At 36.6% G+C, this 22,869-nt stretch overlaps 1 protein-coding gene across 2 annotated transcripts in view; it reads left to right on the plus strand.

The window, feature by feature from the left end:
• The window catches only part of LOC121735643 (protein gustavus), a 107,245-nt gene that overhangs the window by 33,394 nt on the left and 50,982 nt on the right, over positions 1-22,869 (plus strand). Inside the window, exon 1 of one of the 2 annotated variants that reach the window (XM_042126538.1) lies at positions 17,351-17,551. The exons of the other annotated variant lie outside the window; for it this stretch is intronic. Coding sequence (XP_041982472.1) covers positions 17,421-17,551 — 131 coding nt within the window. The 5' untranslated portion in view covers positions 17,351-17,420. Of the gene's footprint in view, positions 1-17,350; positions 17,552-22,869 lie in introns of those variants that run through there. 2 annotated transcript variants of the gene reach the window in all.

The following is a 22,869-nucleotide window of genomic DNA, read 5'->3' on the forward strand; positions in this document are numbered from 1 at the left end:
CTGCTGCGGAACCCTTCATGGGCGAGTCCAACTTGGCCGCTTTTTTACATTAGGCAATACCGATAAAAAATAATACGAGCAATTTTTGTTTTAGCGGTGGTTTCAGAAACTGCAGGCATTTTAAAGTTATGAAAAAGAAAATATATATATTCAGAAAATTGCTTATTTAGATACTTAAATCATAACAAGATTTTTATCTAAATTCTAAGTGAATATGTAGTAATAAGTTGTTTTATTGTTGCAGGTAAAGGATTATCATAATTCATATCATTATGAGGACGGGTTATGTACAGGGAGTATGTTTTAATAAATTAACACATTATTAAACATTTTAATGGCTTATTTTACAATCGCATTGCAATGTGAACTAACCCTAAGTCTACTGTGGATATTAAGATGTTAACATTTTGCTTTGTTCATTCGGATATTCGGATGACCAACGGTACTCGGGCACCGCAGCAAATAATCTTTTTGTGAGAAGTATAATTGCAATTCGCAAGCCGACGAGTACGGATTGCGGACAGCATGTAAATCAGATCAGCAGCCAAACCGATATCCGTGGTTACCTATTTCATATTGTTACGTGCGAAGGTTCGAAGGATTTGGAGAGAAAGACGTGCTGACTCTTGAAGACTTTATTCACTTTATGCACTAGGTCTAAAACAAAGCACTAGGTCCAAAACACTAAGCACTTTCACTGTATGTCGATTCGTAACAATATTCACAAGATCGTACCAACTACCACTGTATGTGGTTGATGTGTTTTGCTTTCTGAGGGATATGCTAAGGTATGGAGACAGGTTAACATCAATTTTTCCTTTTGCTCCTAAAATATATCTGTGCTAAGCCCGTAGGAATAGAGATAAAGATCCAAGTACCTCACGCTTTTTTGTATACAGGGTCTAACAAAACTAAGAAAGTAGCAGCGCTGAAAGACCAAAATTTTTTTTTTTCACTTTTGTATGGGGAAACTCGTGACGCTCGGGTTCTTGTCCATACAAAAGTAAAAAAAAATCGTCTTTCAGTGCTGCTACTTTCACAGTGAACTCTCTACAAGGAACACGTATACACCCTAAGGCCTAAAGTATTATCACTTATTTTTGTTACACACTGTATAATGATTTATACATAAGAAGAATAATAAGTATATTATGTGCTTCGGCAGTTTCATTAAATGAAAATAAATGTTGTTTGACATTGGTTTCATAAGAATATCATTAATTTTATTTTTAGAGCGAGTGCAACGAAGCTTCGTAATTTTTTTATTAAAATAGTACAATGAGTACAGATGAAAATGGTCGCATTTTGCAATTCCTCTAAAATCAATTCATAAACTGAATCGTCAAAACAGTCAAACTGACGAATGTCAAATTAGTACGAACTAGCTATTTGACCGAGCTTTGCTCGGTATCCGATAAAACACAAATAAAATGACATTTTCTAAAAATTATTCCTAGCTAGATCGATTTATCGCCCCCGAAAGCCCCTATATACTAAATTTCATAAAAATCGTTGGAGCCGATTCCGAGATTCCAATTATAAATATATATAATATATACAAGAATTGCGCGTTTAAAGATATAAGATTACTAGACATGAATTGCAAGCAGAGTGGCCATTTTGTGATTTTTAAAAAATTTATCATAATAACATTCCTAATATGATTCTCCAAAGCGACCATTTTAGCCCCGCTGACTAGACAGAACTAAGGAGTAGGTACCTCGACTTCAAACAAACGGGCGAATATACCCGAGTTGGGCGCAAGTGTCTTTCAACATGTTCCACAATGCTCAGTAAACGCAGTACTACTGCGCGCGCCGGCCGATATCACATATTACGTCAAACATATAAATACCTACTCATGGGCGTACCCAGGTTCTGGGCCAGGGGGGGGCAAATCAGATTTTTCATAAGCTATGTGTTTATAAAGAATAAAAAATTTATAATTTTTAGTTGTAAAAATATTGTATTGCAAACAAATGGCAAAAATTCGTTCTTAATTTTTAATTTTTATAGATAAAAGTACTAGATAATATACTTAGTAGGAACGTCAACATGATCCAGGGGGGGGAGCTGCCCCCCTTGCCCCCCCCCCTCGGTACGCCCATGTACCTACTCGTTAGTTCTGTTTACTCTGATAATACTCTCTAAGTACTAATATTCTGTTCTCTACAGTCTATTTACAATGAAGTTTACTCACATAGATAGATAGGCTTGTTATAAATTGGATTACAACTTTAATGCTAATGTGAAATCGAAGTTTGATAATACTACGTGAGCCGGCAATTCGCTTACATGTCACGAACAGATTCAGAACCGCTCGACATACCTAAACGACGTTAAAGACTTTTGATAAGATATTGTTGCCGACTAACGACGCTAACTTTAATGCAGAGGTTTCCAAACTTCTCTGTTTCGTGGTCTACGAAAAAAAATTGGTGAATACAGCGGACCCCCTGTGGAGCAACCTTCCTTTAAAACTAATCTATGAAAGCTGCTATTATTTTAAGTAGCAGCCGCATTGCTTCTAAACAAATTATCTGCCTATGCTTTCTGATAAGAGAAATCAAGCCAACATTTTAGATCTTCACTGCAAAGTTGCAAAATAAATTTTCATGAACATTTATTTCTTACGATTGTGGACTCCATTGAGATCCATCCAGGAAATACTACGTACGTACGTAGTACTTATAACTCAATGGTGGACTCCCATTTCAGGCCCAACGCAGACCTAGACCCCTGTCGAGTCTCGCGTCGAGCCCTGGGCTGGGGGTCCACCTGGACCACTATGGAATTACTGCTCTAATGCATGGATCGCTCGAAAGACCAAATCGTACACGATTTTACTCGTTGAAGTATAAATAACCCTACCTTTTCCTTTGTCAAAACGAAGGCAGGGTTCAGCAAATAATTATTTAACAAACTACCTTTTTCGGCAAACAGAAAGTAGGTTTTATTTGTGTATTATTCGTTCGTTTCGCCTTCGTAAAAATCTGTCTGTTTGCAAAGGAAACAGAGTTATTTTGGCGAGTGCAATTGATACATTTTAACTTTCAAATGTGTAGTAATATCCGCTGCAACTGTAAGGCATATTTTTTTTCATTTGCATCGCATTCAGTTTCAATGAAAAATAAATCGTTTCATTACCGTTTGGAGCATTTCGAATCTGAAGACTTGAGTGGTTGAAGTGGATAACTAACATTTTATGACACAAGGGCATCATCTGGCTAAGTGACTATACTTAAGGCGAGGAGAAACCCCATTTTGTTATTTATTGACTAACGGTTTATCTAGTTCCAATATAATAACGAAATGTTAAAAATATGAGATATAAAGCACAATATTTAAAAGGGTTTAATCATAAACATTTTCATAAAACGTAATACTTTGGCTGTAATTAATTTACAAACTCACCTCCGACAAAAATCTTTATCATCGAAATAAAGTATTAACAAGGAAAACGCACATTTTATTTGAATAAATTGTTAGTTAATCTATATAAAAGGGGTCTGAACCGAACAATTTTGTTCCTTACCTAATATTTATTTCCAAAGATATTTAAAAAACATGAAAAATAACATAGAGAAGATCCGCCCCTTGAAACTACAATTTTATGCTAAGCTAAAATTAATCTTATTGCATGCGTATACGAATTCGGTTGTGTGCAAGGTTATCGTTTTGGAATTGAGGTAAGTGCTCGCCTTAAAATCCATTTTTTTTTTCGAATCATTTTTCTGGTCCCACATCCTCCATTTGAAGGCAAAAAACGGACATTTTCAAGTTGTTAGTTACCCACTTTATCCACTCACGTCTTCATTTCAGTTCAAGAACAACATTATAATATTCCCACTAAAGTTATCGAGAAGTTTGACGGTGTAATTCATGTTTAAACATAAACAGTTGCTAGTTTCCAACATGCAACACTAATTTAAGGAATTAAGTGCATCGTGCTATCTAATACTATCGATTTTATAATCGCATTTAAATACGAGATCATCAGTTTTACTATCATATTATTCGACGACTTCATTCGTGTTGCAGTTATCGATAGTTTATCTCGGGTCTATCTGCCCGTCTTGCGTCCAACATGCCGCTACAGCTATTACTTCATTGCATTGCACTTTGTAGTTATCTAGACTTTATCATGGGTGCATCTGTCTTGCGTCCGTGCCGACCGTTGGGACTTTAAAAACATGTAGTGCTATTAAATTGGCTTACAAATTATTTCGAGGAGGACGTGGCGAACGCAGCCGCGGGTATTGATCGCAGTGCGCGCGCAGGCAGCGGCCGAGTGTGTACAGATGATCGCTCGAGCGTTTCGCCGGCGAGCCACAAGAACTTAAGTGAACACTTGGGGACACCGAGTGTCATCGACTCTTAATTCCCCGTGTTAATAATCAAACTCGTGTTCGTTTTCTTGAGTGGAGATTACTCGAACAACTCAAGCAAATATCGAGTTTCACGGCCTCATTACACCTATCGAGTAATAGACATTGCTCTCAGCGAGACACTCGGCATGTTTAGTATGGATGTGCTCGGGAAGACACTGTCTCGCCAGTAGGTACTCGGTACGTGTAATCAGGCTCTTTATAGGTTACATTCCCAGTTGCGGTGGGTTGTTTTTATTTTTTTATGAAATAAGGGGGCAAACGAGCAAACGGGTCACCTGATGGAAAGCAACTTCCGTCGCCCATGGACACTCGCAGCATCAGAAGAGCTGCAGCTGCGTTGCCGGCCTTTTAAGAGGGAATAAGATAATAAGGGAGGATAGGGATGGGAAGGGAAGGGTAAAGGGGAGGATAGGGAAGGGATCTTTCAAAGTTTTGGCCATCTAGTGTCAAGTAGTATAATTAACGCTGAAATCTGAAATGTTCTAGAACTTTTATATTTAAATTACATTTAAAATTATTTACAGATGCAATGTGATGTTATTTATATTATCAGAATGTCTGTCTGAGTAACTTTGACATTGTAAAACACAATACTTCATCCTTTCGTTGTTAAAAACGTAGAAAACACCAATTTATTGGGAGTCTCGTTACGTGTGCACCTGACAAACGCTGAAAATGTACTGACTTAAGCCCCGCCCACAATGATGACGTCAGGATCTAGTTGAAAAACACAGTGCATAGTTGTTTAGGCCAGCTCCTCTTCGAATGAGCTCCGTGGGTAGACTCCACGCCTGTAAAGTTCCACATACCCCGGCTGATGTATCCAATCGGGGACGCGGAAAGCATTTCCCCATGTAAAAGATTACATTCCCAATGTTGCAATAAATTTGACGTCAGTACATTGATTCTTGAATGGTAATTGTAAGATAATAATCTTGATTCAGTCAGAGAACAATTAAAGTTATTAATTATTATTATGTGATATTGAAACAAACGACTTAATTATTGTCATTGCTTTAATTTTCCCAGTTGTGTATTGTGTTTTGACTTATTATGAATAAACTTTATTATTTTAATTAAAAATCTAGTCCGACATAACATTATGCCAATTTATGTCAAGCTAACGTAAAACAAAATGGTTTTTTGAGTTTTCTTCCAATCGTTTCCAAATGGACGCGTTCTAGATTGGTTTGTCACGCTCTTGACATTGGCAATTTAGTAAGGAGTTATTTTTAGAAAAGAAGAAGGCTTGACGTTACTAAACCGAGACTGAATGAAAACTTGCTCGAAGCTGTGTTAATATCATTAAAATAACAGCATCAGTTTAGTATTTTCCACGAGGGCTGTCCGAAAAAGCTGGAATAATCGAGCGACCGGCCTCTTTCATTGAACTCAATGTCATTAAAATGGCTACCGTAAAATATGGTCCGAAAATTTTCGCAGTAGCCTCCGAAATGGGACATAGCGGTTAAGAGATAAACGGTCCGTTTCGCTGTAGTTAATTGATGTGATGACAATGGCCGTGTTGTGAGCCGATCAAAACCAATAAAGTTTTGTGTGGCGATTAAAGGCTTGGCGTATACTATTACCCCGAATTTCTGCTCTGACTTCGTTACATAATTATTTTTTTATGGTGCAACAATAATCTTGCTTTAATTAGTTTTTTTATATTGTCTGTCTCAATTCAGTCTGTAATGTCTGTCTCAAACTTACTGTGGTCGCGTTTTGATTGGTCAAAACACCAGAACTTAGTGTATTCAGTTTCACGTCTAAGAGAATACTTTTTGATAGGAAACGACAGGATCGAAACTGTATAGGTAATTAAGCTAGATTAAAATAGCAGAAACGCTAAATAGCACGCGGTAGTTTATAATGCTTGCGATTTTACTAGCGCAAACGGCGCAAAGCATAAGCAATCAAATCTTTCTCATCTTTATTAGCATAAATACATGTTTTAGCGATGGCGGCCGTCGCGGTCGGCTCTGGCCTGCACGTGAAAGACTCCAAATGAACCGCTCCGTTATATTTCCACGTATAGTGTCCCCGAACGTAATATCCTCTTCGCCAACAAAAAACAACTCTGAACCTCCGCGCTGACGTCTGCCTTTGTTCCCTAACAACGCGTCAAAATAGATTGCATTCTCGCTTTTTATCTTTTTCCACCCGAAGATAAACAAGCTGTTGGCTTTATCTTTTTACCTCAAAGATAAACCTGTACCCCGATTCTGCTATTTATTGCAAAAGCTTTAATTAAGTTTCGATGCAGATATTAGGGCTCTCACTCATAACTGCGAATTCGCATCCTAATGTCAATTTTAATAATATTATGAGTTTTGTCGCAGATATTTGCGATGCGATGCGAATTCGCAGTTATGTGTGGGAGCCCTTAAAGCTACAAAATGGTATCCTCATGGAATTTAAAATCAGCGTCAAATGTCGAAAACATAATATATTTTAATTGGTCAAAGCTCCAAAAGTCTTGACGTGTATGAGAATTTTATTTTGATTCTAAATAGGATCTGATCTGAGAAGCTGTAAGGCCTTTCCACACGACGTATTTTTTGCGCGCTGACGATGCGCGTTTCTGATGCCGAATGCATCAATCTTCTGCGGGTTTTAAATAAATAAATAAAACTTTATTCCCATTTTTTTAAAACATAAATACCATTTTCATCACCTTTTTAAAACGTGTCGGCTTCCTTCCGTTTGCTGAGCGTTCAACTAGCATTTGTAACGATGCAAACGAGTGTAAAAAACGTCGTGTAGAAGGGCCCTAAATGTTGGATTAAGGTAGGCGGTAGCAGAATCTGGTCGCTGAGCTGTGCGAATACGTTAAGTTTCGCGCACAGTTCACCTTGTGTCGAACTCCTACTGTATTTATCAAGGTCTGTGACATATTTGCTAGATTGTATATTTGCAACTTGGGTGTGCTAATTGCTGGATTTTGCAATCCCGTTAGTGCCTAAGTTAGCTTTTAGTATTTTATTGTTATGCACTATCCAGTGTTAATATTTTAGCCATACCACTAAGTTTTAATATTGTTTTAAGAGGTTTTTAATGCCTCCTCTTAAGCGTTTACTGTTAATATGAGTAGGTGAGCTAACTCTGTATAGTCATCGGGTATTGAAAGTTTTTATTCCAGCTGTACTAAACCTGCAGCCCGCCGGGACTTTACCGGCGGCCCGCGTGATGGTTAAACCATTCCGAAATTCACGCCCACTGGCAAAATAAAGTCGTCGCGAAAATCGTGAAAATTTTTCCACTTTTAAATGCCTAATTTTAAATAACGTAATTTTTTTAACCCTAAAAATTTTGGTTGCGGCCCGCGACACCAAGGCCAAAACGTGTTTGTGGCCCGTATGGAAAAAAGGTTGAGTACCACTGGCTTGCACCCATGTTAGCGGCAGGTAATATCGCCCATTGATACCGAACTTGACCTCCTTATGCGGATCATGTTGATTCAATATAATCGCTGTGATGCAATTAACGCGTCACCGTTTTCGCAACCCACGACAACAACCTTCGTGGTCAAGTTCACTCGGACGAAGATGATTCCGATGTTAATGAGCGTACAAATATTTGTACTCAGATAAATTACTAGATGCTTAGAAAAAATAGTCATATTGGTCAATCTGACAGGTGGAATGGGGGTGCTGTACATTAACCACCTTGCTAATCCATACTTTTATATTAAAGTGTGAAAGTGTGTCTGTCAGTTACCTGTTCACTTCCAAACCGCTGAACCGATTTTGCTGAAATTTGGTATGACATTAGTACTTTGAGATCCGGGAAAGGACATATTATGATACTTTTGATATATAAAATAAAATTTTAAGGGGGGCTTAATACAATACAAAAACACAACATTTGGCCAATATTTTCTCTATAACGGTCGCACTTGGCGCATTTTTAGACTGTTTCTGAATGACTCTCCGGGCTAGACAAAAGCTATACTAATGTCGTATTAAAATAGCACAATCGGGGCCCTATTCTGTGACCGACCAGCTGATTGTGTGACGTGTGTGTGGTGTAGCTAGAGTAAAGAATATATTTAAAATTTAAATTCATTAAAATCGTGTATTGAATGTCAGCAGTTCTTTCCTCCTTTCGATTTTGGTAACTAGTTTTGGTTTCGATCAAGTCAAAATAGCAAGGTTTTTACCCTTCAAAGTTGGCGAGGATTTAAGTCAACAGTCTGCTAAAGTTTCTTATTTTTTGCTCCGTAAACAACTAAGTTTTGAATTAATTTAAAAGTTACTTAACTCTAGCGATACTTTTTATAATTTAAGAGCTAGAAGCTGTAACTTTTTATTGAATATAATATTTTCTGATACCGTCAATCAATAAGTCGATACTATACTAAAGGCCTGCTTCACCACTTTCTGATAAAGTGCCTAATAGGCTATTCACAACTTTTTTGACAGATTATCCATACTTGATCTGTCAAGTTAATTGGTGGATAGCCTTATCAGGAAATTAGATAATTCTTCAAGCCCCATAAGAGCACCGGTGATCGCGACAACTATAGAATACGATAGCATTTCCTGGAAACTGTGATCGAAGTACTAATATTGTAAAATATGTTATATTATATAAATCCCCTATTCTGTACGATAGTCTAAATCCGGTATTAACTTATTCCTAATCAGAGTTATTTTACCTCTGTCAAGATCTTTATGGAAACTGCCATAGCCCATAGGGATCAATCTAATGGAAGATGCGAGATAAAATAAGAACGAATGGAAGCACAAACTCTCAATAACAAATTCCAACGACCGCACTTATTTTATCGATATTTACTAAACTTGATTTAATGAACAGTTTGTCAGAAAATGTATTATAGCTTTATGTAATAATCTTCATTAAAGTTAAGTAAAAAAACATGAAATGAGTGCGTCAGTCAGAGTTCTCGATTTCAAGGTGCTAAGGAAAACCTGTAACACCTGAAGGTTGTCACTAGAAACATACCTAGATATACACAGGGTGTAACCAAACTAAGTGATAATACTTTAGGGCGTGTACGTGTGTTCCTTGTAGAGAGTTCACCTTACAAAACCTTTTTTTTTTTCACTTTTGTAAGCGCCTCAGCGTCACAAGGTTCCCCACACAAAAGTTATCACTTAGTTTTGTTACACCCTGTATAGTGTATTACTAGATATAAACACGTGTAACTATACAAAGACATTTTCATACTTATTCGAATGGATTGGTACATATTTTACATTCACTCATTCTTTTGAATTGTGATAAACCATTGTGTTGTTGTTTTACAAATTGTTGTTAAATGCTTGTGTGCGTTTTTAAATTATTGTTTAAAATTTTAATACACTAGCTAGTTGACCGAGCTTTGCTCGGTATTCGATAAAACACGAATAAATTGAAATTTTCTAAAAATGATTCCTAGCTAGATCGATTTATCGCGGCCCAAATTTTGACAGCCTTGAGTACTGACTATTTATACCGGCCTAAGTATCTCCATATGAAATATCATAGAAATCGGTTTACCAGTGTAAAAATTTTACTCTCCTATCCAACGTCGATGGTGCATAACAAAAAAAATATGTACATAAGTTATATAGAGCCTAAAGCTGAAATGTTACAAGTGCTTATTTTTTACCGTTATTATATCTTTATTTTATTTAAAAAATCTGCCAATCTTTGGACCTTGTCATCATTAAAACAATGAAAATGCTATAAAATGAAATAAAAAGAAAAGCTCTACCTTAAAGCTTCGCGCACTTATTTATGTTGTATTCATAATTCATACGCGACTGTATTACTCTAGTAAATCATCATTATGTACATTTTAATGATATAGGTACCCGCTTGCTGAAAATTATATTGCGATTTTATTCTTTTTAATATTATGTTCTATTAAATTATACTTTTACTGCCGCACTCAGAGACTTAACTGTAAAATGAAGATTTTGACAAGCCTGTACATGATCTGTCAAACTCTTCATTAAATTGAAGTTTAATCATGATGTAATCATTAAATTTTAATGTCTCTAATCTCTATGTAACATTATATCTATCTTTTTCTTGTATAATTTATAAAAGACATGACATACTTGTATTTTTTTAAAGTGAATATAGTGATGACGACGATGATGATTATGCTGATGATGGAGATGATGATAATGTTGACGACGATGATGATGAATGTGATAATAATGTTGACGATGATGATGATGAAGGTGATGATAATGTTGACGACGACGACGATGATGATGATAATCTAGTATTATTACGCGCGGTACACACGTGTGCGACTCGCGTGTCTGCTCTGACCTCCCGCTGCGAGCGATATCGGTGCGAGCGATTCATTTACAGTGGGGCGTTTTTTACTTACACCATTGCATTTGGGACAAAATATGCGTATTTAACGCAGTAGATTTGCTTTTTAACTTTGCTGTGTACTTTAAATAAATAAAAAATTCAATACATGCACAAGTTTTACGCGCCAGAGGTGTTATACTGCCTTGATTTGCTGCTTCAAGTTATATCAAATCTAGCTTATGTGTGCGTTTGCCAGATATGGGTGTTCTGTGTTCAAACAAAAAAAATGACGCAACCCCAAATAAAGAAAATATTACGTCCATTCATTGTAAAAAGAAAATTATTTTTGAAGCGTAATCGAATGCATAAAAAACTTAATCGGAACTTTATTTCTAGTAATCTCGCGGAGGTGCTAAGATTTTTCGAAAAGATTTGACGGCTCAGCGGAGTATACTTTGGGTATGGCTGGTCTACTGTACATACCTATTTAAATTGTGGTTTGCGTTAGGGATGTAGTCGCGGGGTTTTAAAATGTTTAATTTGTATTCAATGATTGTCGCCGCCATGTGGTCTATTAGTGACTGATTGGATTTTAAAATTGTATTGTTAAACAACATTTCTCGTTTTGAATGTTTGTTGCTATCAGTAATTTTTTATATTGTCAAAAGTTGTCGTCGTATAAGTAGTTTTCTAATATTGTAATACTGTTTGTTCCAGGTAATATCTCTGAATATCTTCATAAAGTAACTATGACGAGTGAGTGTCATGTGTAGAACTGTAGAGACCATAATGTTCTAACTTCTATCTACTATTATCAGTATGTAGTAAGTACTCTTTAATATGACGTCATAATAACCCTAAACTTTATTAGTGTTCTGACATAAACGTAACTTTATTACACAGTCCCTCGTTCCCTCGCTTGTCATTTCTGGGACTTTTTTGAAACCTAAAAACATAACTATTCTTTGTCACGTGCAGTCGGATAAGCGAAACACGCTACGCATTAAGAAAACTCCACACAAGGATTACTGGAAAAAAACAACATTTTGTCACCTTCAAAGCTCCACTGATTTAAATAGCGACTCGGTCAAGGTTCCGTAATGATAATTACGACTATTTCGCATAAATAGGTTGCCCCAACTTCTAGCTTTATAAATGTTCATATAAATTCTTGTTTGTATAAAAAATATGTAAGGAGAGTTATAGACGTCAGCAAAATATGTGTAACTTATTTAATACTCATAATATTATAATGTTGTCTACAGACTTGAAGACTGAGTGGGTTTTTTTTTTTAATTATTTTTTTTATGAAATAAGGGGGCAAACGAGCAAACGGGTCACCTGATAGAAAGCAACTTCCGTCGCCCATGGACACTCGCAGCATCAGAAGAGCTGCAGGTGCGTTGCCGGCCTATTAAGAAGGAATAGGGAAATAGAGGAGGTTAGGGAATTAGGCCTCCGGTAAACTCACTCACTCGGCGAAACACAGCGCAAGCGCTGTTTCACGCCGGTTTTCTATGAGAACGTGGTATTTCTCCGGTCGAGCCAGCCCATTCGTGCCGAAGCATGGCTCTCCCACGTATACAAATTGTTAGCAGAGTCTGGATCCCATCGAAACAGTACCACTGTCCCTAACCCTAGTATCCAAAAATAATTCTGTCATACAACCCTCATTCCCCCAAACCACGCATGGGCGCATCATGCGTGGTTTCACTTATTTAAGCACATACTATACGATAGCATAGATACAATAATATTAAGTCAGGACTTACGTTGTAAAGTAATATCTGCATAGTGCATACCATACTGCAAGTTATCTTAAAAATGCTTGGGTGCAACTGTGAATGTTGAGGCAAAGGCTTGATATAATTTAATTGATCCTGTCAGTAAGGAATAGAAAATACATTTCTGGCTGGTCAGGCCGTGACAATCGAGAATGGATTCTGCGAAACGATTGTATTATGTGAAAGTTGCAATAGGGTTGGCATGCACCGTACTGCCTTATGTCTATTGTCAGATTGGCTTGACGCAAGAGTCATGGCTATGTTTTAGGTTGCCAGGCGTTACGACTAGGGTTGCCATCACACAAATTCCCTTCGCCGGTCAGGCACGACAAAATTCCCGGATATTTGGCCGAAATGTGGTTATTTCCCCGGACACCTCTTAAACAGTATTTACGATAACGTCTTGCCAATTTTTGCTTTTCCAACAAGAATTTGTAAAAATCTGACTAACTCAAGTCCGTGCAAGAAACCGTGTGTATGCTTAGCGAGTCTTTATCTTTCGTTTGTTGCTGCATGACTTAACAGTTACATTTCTCTCATCAAAAGTGTTTCGATTTCACCCGGACACTTTTCAAAAAACCGACCGGACCCACCCCGGACGCCCTTCAAAGTAGGACAAATCCGGGGAAACCCGGACGGATGGCAACCCTAGTTACGACAAAACCGCAGTATCATTACGTACGTGTTCTTTGTTTTATTTAAGATCTTTACATTCCAAATACGTTGAGTACCTACCAGGCGCGGTCGCAGTCTGAAATTTTGGGGGGGTCACTCACTAGTCACTACACTAATATATTTTTTTTATCTGCACCCTCGGACGGTTCTGTGTTGACAGCTGTCTAAGGTCGGACGCAGTGGTGGTTAGGGAATAGCTAGAAATTTTCTTTTATTATTTGGCAAGATTTTGATATTTTTCAATTTGACCTTAGATTTGGGGGGGGGGGTCATGTCCTCTGTGCCCCCCCCCCCCCCTCGGACCGCGCCTGGTACCTACCGCTGTAGATCTTGGCTTAACCTGTCTGTCTTGCTGGCATGGCTGACGGTGACATGGCAACCCTAACTATGTTTGTGCTATAGATATATGTCATCTCATTTTTGGGTGAATATGGAATCAGACAGGCGGTCGCAGCCTAAAAATTTGGGAAGGGGATTAGATTTTTGGGTGGGTCACGATTTCACGAATAGTAATAGGTGCCATACCTACATTAAAATAAGACTTACATAGGAGTTATCTAGCTATCTAGATTTGGTGAAAAAGGGTTCTGTTGTCTCCTGCAAGCAAATGGAACTGCGCAAGAAAACAAATTGTATCAGATCAGACACACAACGCCTTCTTACAACTACCGAGAAAAGTAGCGAGACAGTATGCTCTCTGCCGATCAAATTGTTCAAAATCACTGTCTCACCACACTCGGTAGGTGTGATCATGGCATAAGTAGTTTGGTATAGCAGAATCATGTATGGCTACTCGACAGATCGAACGCGTGTACAAATGTGTCACCTGTCTTACTGCCGCTCGGTGTATAACGGAGCTGGCTGCTAGTGCATCGGAAAAGTGCAAGGTAACGGTACCACTCGCTCTGATAATGCTGGCAGTTGGCACACATTACTTGATGCTTGGAAAAATACAGTCATATCGGCATCAATCTGACAGGATTGGTGGAAGTGCTTATAAAAAGGTGGTTAGCACCTTATTCTTTATTTACATCAGAATTTGTTATATCTTTGGAAAATATGGTTCCAGGTTAGTTTCTTACGTCGGTTCTTATCACCGGGCTAGTTCCTAAACCGGTGGTAGGCGTCATCTAGATTTGCTGTTCAAAATAAAAAAAGTGTTACTAAATTTGGGCAAAAAATATGTATACATTTTTTGTCCTTGTTGTTTATTTCAGGCAATTTTTTTACAGCCTATCCTACAAAGACAAAACATTGTGTAAATGTCTGCCCCTTGAAGTTTAAGTTCAGACAGAGCTAACAGATGTCCTCTTGAGGGTTCAAGTCCTTGCCATACTTTTTTTATTCGTATAATATCTTGATTTTATCTTTTAAAAATACATTTTAACTTTCACGTGCTAAGTACACCTAGATGTTGAAACATTCAATGCCAGTTTCTATTACTAGACTGGTCCAAATATAAACTGCTAAATAGACGGATTTACAGTTAGATACTTACATTAAAAATAATTTATTTCACCATAGCACGTCAAGCATTAAATTGTATAAAAATGTGTAAAAAAGTTAATTAAAAAAATAATAATAATAGGCACTACTACTAGTCAGAACTATGAGACAAAAAAATTACCTATATAAAATATCTCGACATTTAGTTTTTTTTTTTTTTTTTTTTTTTTATTTACCATTTAAAACAATACATATTACAAAACATATAATATATCATCGAGAAACCACGAAGGTTTATTAAGACGATATTACAAGTTAGCACCATATTATTTATAATTTAGATAATAGTTAACAATTAAAAGGTAATGTAATATAACGAGCAATTACAAGCAAGTAATAAGAAATTGGCAATTACTAATTAATGTAGCTTGTACTAGTTCCTTAACATAGTATAAATACAATTTAAAATTAATTATCTAGTTTAAGTACTGCAGGAGCTAAGATATTATATTATTATTATTAATTTGTATATTGCTAAAGTGCTTTCTTAATTGAACCTTAATATTGTTTGGTTTTAAAGAATCTCGCAGCGCAGGAGGTAAGTCATTGATAAGTCGAGGCACTAGGTACTGCGTGGTTCGCTTGCCGTAGACATTATTCGCACCTATCGTAAACAACCGATTCTGGGAAATAGCTCGGGTGTGTACGGGGTGATCTATTTTTATTTTTAGGGATTCATAAAAGAAATTGTCTTTAAGAAGCAAATATTGCACTTGATGGTATACTGGGATTATTTGACAGTAATTAAACAGTTTGTATTCGTTATTACTAAACTGTTGCTTGATACTAGACGGGACAATAGTTTTTAAAATTTTTAATTGTAATTTGTAAATATTATCTAAGTAAGTCTTATATGTCCGCCCGTAGCTGGTGAGACCATATTGAATATACGAGTCAGCCAATGCAAAATAAAGCATTCTCTTAATTTTAAAAGGGATTTTATTTTTGAGAATTGTTAAGTTTGCGAGAAATTGCCGGAGTTTATTGCAAACACGATCAATTTGTTGGTTCCAGTTAAACCTTGTATCTATTACTAGACCAAGATATGTTTGTTCTTGTACTGTATCAATAGGGGGACATTTACACACTGTACTAGTTGAGTGTAGGCAGTCATGATTATGAAATATTAGATTTGCGGTATCATGGGAATGCTTGTTATACGGGGATTTAATCAAAAGTAGTTTTGTTTTGGTCCCATTGATGACTAAGCCGGTCCTACCATCTTTGCTGTCTGACATTTTATCATTTTTTACGAGCCGGATTAGCCAAAGTTTTGCAACAAATAGCTGTTACACAGTATTTAACGTTTTCAGTAGGTAACGTGTCTTTGCCATGTCCATGAAATGAAACTCACTCAACAGTCTTTAAATAAGAAAATGGTTGTTGTGCCTCACTTGACATAGATAGGTATAGTGTGTCGCGGACATTTTTGTAGATATTTATAAGATGTACATTTACTTAGAACATTATATAGTTCTATCTTTTATAGTTTAGGCAGCGTACGCAAAATAAGTAAATTTTCTGGTTGTTTCCGAAAAACTGAAATATCTTACGGTTAAAAAGTGGCCTATGTTACTCGTAAATAATGTAGCTTTCGAATGGTGAAAGAATTTTTAAAATCGGTCTAGTAGTTTTTGAGCCTATTCATTACAATTAAACAAACAAACAAAGTTTACCTCTTTATAATATTAGTATAGATGTAGGTTCAGCTTCAGTATGATGATAATATCATGCAATAGGATACATACAAAAGAATAGAAACACTGGCAGATTCGAGTGATACAATTGTTACAGATTCCTTTGTCAATGTCACCTTGTCTACTCTTCTGAAGGAATCATTCTAGTATTTATTTATAACTAGATGACCGTGAACTTTCAAAAATTTTGTACCGTACCTTTCCGGGACTTCCACAAATATTTCAAGTCAAAAATTATCAAAATCAGCTCAGTCGTTCTTGAGTTTTAGTGAGACTAACAAAATATATTATTAAAATTGTGTTGTTTGTTGTTACTTGTTATTAATAAAAAGCTCGCCAACGTAGACGAATTGCGAAAGTTGTTGACCCCACGCCATATGATTTAGTATGTTTATTGAAACTATTTGAAACTTAAAATTATTTGAGATGGGCTGCATTAATCATTATCGCAATATGTCTATGTATGTTTGTTGTACTAAAATTCTTGATAGAAACACAGATGAGAAATAATTATTATACAGATACTTACAGAAAAAAAACAATCTCAGAAATATTTCTAATTCAGTCAAAACGTTTGGATGTACCTTCAATGTAGACCACATTGAAGGTTTATTATTATAACGGCCGTTCCCAATATTTGATCTATCTCTGGTTTTGCCCTACTAGAGATAGGAATAGCTCAGATTAGACATTAGAGACATATATTTTGTCAATTGTGAGCTATTCCTATCTCTAGATATCTCTAGATAGGAATAGCTCACAATTGACAAAATATATGTCTCTAATGTCTAATCTGAGCTATTCCTATCTCTAGTAGGGCAAAACCAGAGATAGATCAAATATTGGGAACGGCCGTTAGTCGATAAGTTTGCACCTCATGTCGATTACATCACACTGACGCGATGCAAACTTAAATTTGTCGGCATATTATTTGACGCGTCGGGTGCACTATCGTGCGGGGAAACGGTGCGTTATCGGACAAATTCTAACTAACGGAGATCGAGTCGTGTGGGGGAAGTGTATCGGAACGCACGCGCACCGCCACAATAGATCGCCGGCCCAGTTTATATCGCGCGTCCGCGTCGTGCATGTGTCGTGCTCGTGTCGTACTCGTTGTTCGATCGTTTTCACGTTTCCCTTGTGACACCAATATAAGGATTTATATACAAGTGGCGAATCACAATGGACTCTGTGGACACACCCTGCTGGCTAACTTGAGGTATTTTGAAGTCGTGATATTATGCCCATCTTAAAATTATTTTTCCATACGTTTTGTAATTTTAATATTTTAATGTATGTGTGTTGTTTTTATGAATATTTAAGTCGATTGTTTACGAGTTCTCACAGATGTTTCAATATTTCTGGGGGTAGAAAAAGATAATATTATTTTAAAATATTCGTATGTACGGTAAATTTATCTTTCTTTTAAACGTCTCTAAAGAAAGCTAAAAATGTTATGGATTAGGTTTATTAATAAATTACAACCTCAGATTGACTGTAACATTCAATTAAATCAATGCCAATTCTGGCAAACTTGCGGAAACAGCAGTCTGCATCGGAGACATAAAAATTGCAGTCGACCTTGAAAAAGATTCATCAATGCCAAGACCAAGGTGACAAACACAGCCTGTAGCTTGACGATGATGAATGAACAAGGTCGCCGCTCGCCATCTGATACTCGAAGTAATGTCTTTTCTTCGGTTACGAAGTATACCCCCCAAGGTTTCGTCAATGTTACGAGTTACGACCCCCCAAGTATCGCAGCTGCACTGTATACGTACATACATGCGTGTAGCTGTTGTTTAGCATAAATTAAATACTTTTTAAAATGTGGACATGTATCCTGATTCTAATATTTTAATGCAACACAGTGCAACTTATTGTTCGATTCAGTCAGTTTCTCTGGTTTGACACATTTTTAGAGAATAAATCAAACAAGAATCTATGCTGCATTGAAATGCATGAATTCATTTTATTACAATTTTATTATTTAATATTAAAGTACGAATATAACTAAAGATTTTGTGTATATTTCAAGTGCCTACCTGTTGCCATTACGGATTTCATTGTTTTTAGTATTTGTTGTTCTAGCGGCAACAGTATACAGAATCTGTAAAAATGTCAGAAGTCTAGCTATAGCGGTTCTTGAGATACAGCCTGGAGACAGACAGACGGGCAGACATCGAAGTCTCAGTAATAGGGTCGCTTTTACCCTTTGGGTAGGTACAGAACCCTAATAATATCTAGTAGGATCTTTGTTTGGGTTTTCACCCAAAATCCTTATAATTAAGTGACTCAACTTATTCAAGTAATATTCTACCAATGTTAAACGAAAGTGCTGTAAAGAGATCTATGAGAAATGATCACGGATTCTTCACTGAGATATTTTTATGGAGGGTATAATATAAATTATTCGAATTTCGAACCTTTATGAATAATTCGTCGGCTCGTGTTATTGACATTTGCAAGATAAGCTCCCTCTCTCCGCGAGACCTCGTCATTACGAAAACCTTTTCATTGATAATAATGCATTCGTTTTGTAATTCCACAATTTATTCGTTGTGTGTTGTTGCATTGAATTGTTTTAAAGCGTTTTCCTCGGCATCAAGGTAAGTCTGTAATATGTACCTGTTACTTTTTAAAGGAAAAAAAATGTGTACCTGGCAAAGTAAAAAGTGTGAATGCAAAGGAATTTGTTTAGAATAGTTTAGATGTTTTCGAGGATTCTCTACTTGAATGGGCTTGGAGATAGGAGTATGTATATCGATTCTGCTAAACTACTATAATATCGCAGTTTCAATGTCGTTTCGATACAGTTCCGAAATTTAACATTTCAAACGCGTTCTGACTTCTGATCGGACTAAACTTTATGTCAAGAAAAGATTTTTGTTTACAATACTATGGTAGTACTTTTTTATTCTATGGTAGTAAGTCTACGTTTATTGGATTTCTGATGTTTAAATAGCAATTAAAGCGCTTATGAGTGACAGGGGACACTACGGAAGCTGCCATATCAAAGACCTCCAAATGTAATAAACCGCGATGAATTCCGTCAATGTTGTACAAACATACAAATAATATATAATGTGTACGTTAACCTTGTGCCAAGCTGGTCTTGTGGAACGTGTCTTGCAGGTGTAGGATGCTGGTGATAATTCAAATATACCGTAAGTAAGAAGAATATTATACTTTTAATTTATCCTTAGTCCTTACTTCTTAATTCTTATTATAAATGCAAAAGTTTATATGTCTCTCTGTCTGTCTTCGTATGTAGCCTCTTCGCACAAACGCGCAAAGGTCGATTTAAATGGGTGGGTAATAGGTACTATCAGAGAAGTTGATTTATAGGCAGTTGGCGGACCTATGTAATTTGGTTGCGTTACGTCAATAAATACGGATCACAATAAATTAAATTGACATGATCTACCAAATGACGTTGGTATGTCAACTGTCTAGGCATCAATTTCCTCGACGGTACATATATTGAGAGACGGGAAAGGATAGAATTTGTTGCAAAAAAATGCACGTTTCCCGCACAATCATTTCGGCAAAAAGCGAACAGAGCTGCAAGGATCATCTTGACAGTGCTGTATGTTGTAAATGATAAAGACGTATTCGGCTGGTTGCTCCTTCAAGGTTGCTGCTTAAATGATTTCTTTGGATGGGTCCATATTTTAAGACACTTTGAGTCCCGGAAAAACATTAAAAACTGACGGTCTTACCACAAAAGATTTAAACATCTATTGAACAGTTGTTTGGAGACCATTTTGTACTGATTTTTTTTCTAATCAACTATTCAACAGGTGTTTCAATCTTTTGTAGTAAGGCCGATAGTTTTTATCCCGGAAAATGCAGAATTTCGGTGTAGTGAACTTGTGGAAGACATCTAGTAGATTTTTTCAATTATGGGTATGGTATTGTCGACAGTCGTTAGGCATCCTTGCTATGGCTAAGGCATTCAGCCATAATTCACTTGGCATATGCGTCGACACGGCAGTCAACATTTTCACAATCGGTAAGGCAGTTACTAAATACGTGTAAGTCCCTACACGATAATATCAAGGCTTACCACTTTCAATAACTTTGCTTATGAACGAAACGACTATCAAACCAAATCCTTATGGTAAATAGTTGCTCGTTGTAGGTATATTGCAAAGAAACGCTGAAACTATACGTTTTGGCGTGATTATTCGTCCCTCCCCGTGGTAACTGGTAGGTTCTTTCTCTTTTTCATGGACTGTCTTAATTCTGACATCATATCTCTAATCTCCTATTTCCTATAGGCCTTTTAGCGGTGCTAAAATGGTCGCCTGCTTGCAATTCATATCTAGTAATTCCGAGTACTAATTTGACATTCGTCATTTTGACAGTTTTGACAATTCATTTGCTGAATTGATTGAGAGGAATTGCTAAATGTGACCATTTTAGCCCCGCTGGTCACTACTTTGTTACACTGTTATAAAGTTAGTTCAGTAGAAACTATAAAGGCCCTTATCCATTGGTTGTGTAATGTGTTGAAACATTTAGGCAGAAAAATGTACATACATAATAATTACTTATTATTGTCACACCTACCTAAATAAACATATGTTTTATATGGGCATTGTATGATAATAATTTGTATAATTAGCATCCAGAATTTATAGATCCGAAATTCCGAACTATTCCGAAATCAAGAAGAACCAGTCTCAGCTGCTCCCATGACAAGTGACCACCTCTCTTGACTCTTTAAAGGAACCTTCGCGAGGCCTAGCAGACGCGGTGACCTCAAACAAAATGGCCACCAAATATCGACTGTTTAAATAACTTTAGTCCAGTTTCCGCACTTGCGCAATTAGGATCGTAATGTCTAAATTATTTAAAATAATTTCATATACTTACCTAATTATTTTTTAATTACGGCAGATTGGATATAATTTTCCGTGACGTCAGAAACGCATCATGGAGCTTTTGATTGTGACTGGAATGTGGGTGTTATGAATATTCATGTCAGTTGTAACTTGTATCATACTTCCAAGGATATATAAATACTTTGGAGTGTTGACATTGTCATGGCGTCGCTGGATGCAAAGTTGCAGTGAATAAAAATTTGTTAGAACTATCGTTAGACTGGCCTAAGACGGTTGCAGACGGAACCGACTGCTCTAGAGAAGTCGCGTTGAAGTCGTACACGATTGCAACACAACCGCGCATGCAGTCGACCATACATAATAAATAATAATATACCTTTGTTGTTCGACCGCACGGGCCACGGCAAAACTCGACCGCAGAGCGACTCGGACCGCTCAAGAACGGTCCGTGCGGATATGAATTTAGTATTTAAACTGCAGATCGCTGTGCGGCAAGTGGCAACCGCATCTTGCAGTCGGTGATAGATGCGGTCGCTCTATGGCCGGCCTTTCGTATTTCAGCAACATGCAAAATTTTGCTTGGATAACATTGACACTAGTGAAACAGCTGTCTCTCCTGTGACCTGCGGGGCTAAAATGGTCGCATTTAGCAACTCCTCTCAATCAATTCAGAAAATGAGTTGTTAAAACTGTCAAACTGACAAATGTCAAATTAGTACGAATTACTACTTACCATGAATTGCAAGCAGAGTGACTATTTTGCAATTTTAAGAAAATAAATCACATTATGATTCTACAAAGCGACCATTTTAGCCCCGCTGTGGGCTGTGGTCTGTGACACTTTACAATATGGCGGCATTAATTTTAATTTTTGTCGAGTGCCAAAAAGCCTAGAATCAAAAATATTTAAGATTTCCCATATCAGCAATGAAAGGATATTAATTTATTGTTTGATTCGTAATAATTTCCGTTTATATTGTGAGAGCTACGTGTTTGTGTGTGGACTATTGATTTAATTCGTTTATTCATAGATAACGAGCGGGCGAAATTGGAGCACGTACGATACAGAACAAACGTCCAGAGCGTGCTAGACGCTGCTTGGTCGCTTACACGATTATATCCAAATTTTAGGACCGCATCATCATTTTCTAAGTCCTAACTCTTCTTCGTCTTTCAAAGTGATGCGTCATTTTCTTTTTACAAAATGTTAAGTTTTTAATTTGATCCTTCGTCCGATAGGTGGTTTTGAAGGTCAGAAACGTCATTTTCCAAGTCAGATAAGTGATACATCATTTTGTCCCAATCCGTCATTTTCTAAGTCCGAATCATAATTATTTTCTAAGTTCGACCAGGCATTATTCAAGTCCGTTCTTTATATTTACCATAGGCTTTCAAATATGACTTTTGGAATATAACCTTACATATTTGAAAACAGTCCTTGCATTAAAGTATAAAGAATACCTACTTGAAAACATAATAAATTAATAATATTATAATGTTTCCTATATTCGAAATATTTAGAATCTTCAAAAAATGGCAATGGTGTTTATTAACTATATTACTTTTTTGTTTTATATGTTTCCAAATTCCAATCAATATTTGTTGTTTACATGATAAACAATCGCCAACAGTCACGTGCGAACTGTTATTTATTTGCAATCTAAGTTAGTGAAACTTTTAGATTGGT

Source organism: Aricia agestis, chromosome 17 (assembly GCF_905147365.1).
Source record: "Aricia agestis chromosome 17, ilAriAges1.1, whole genome shotgun sequence".
NCBI lineage: Eukaryota > Metazoa > Arthropoda > Insecta > Lepidoptera > Lycaenidae > Aricia > Aricia agestis.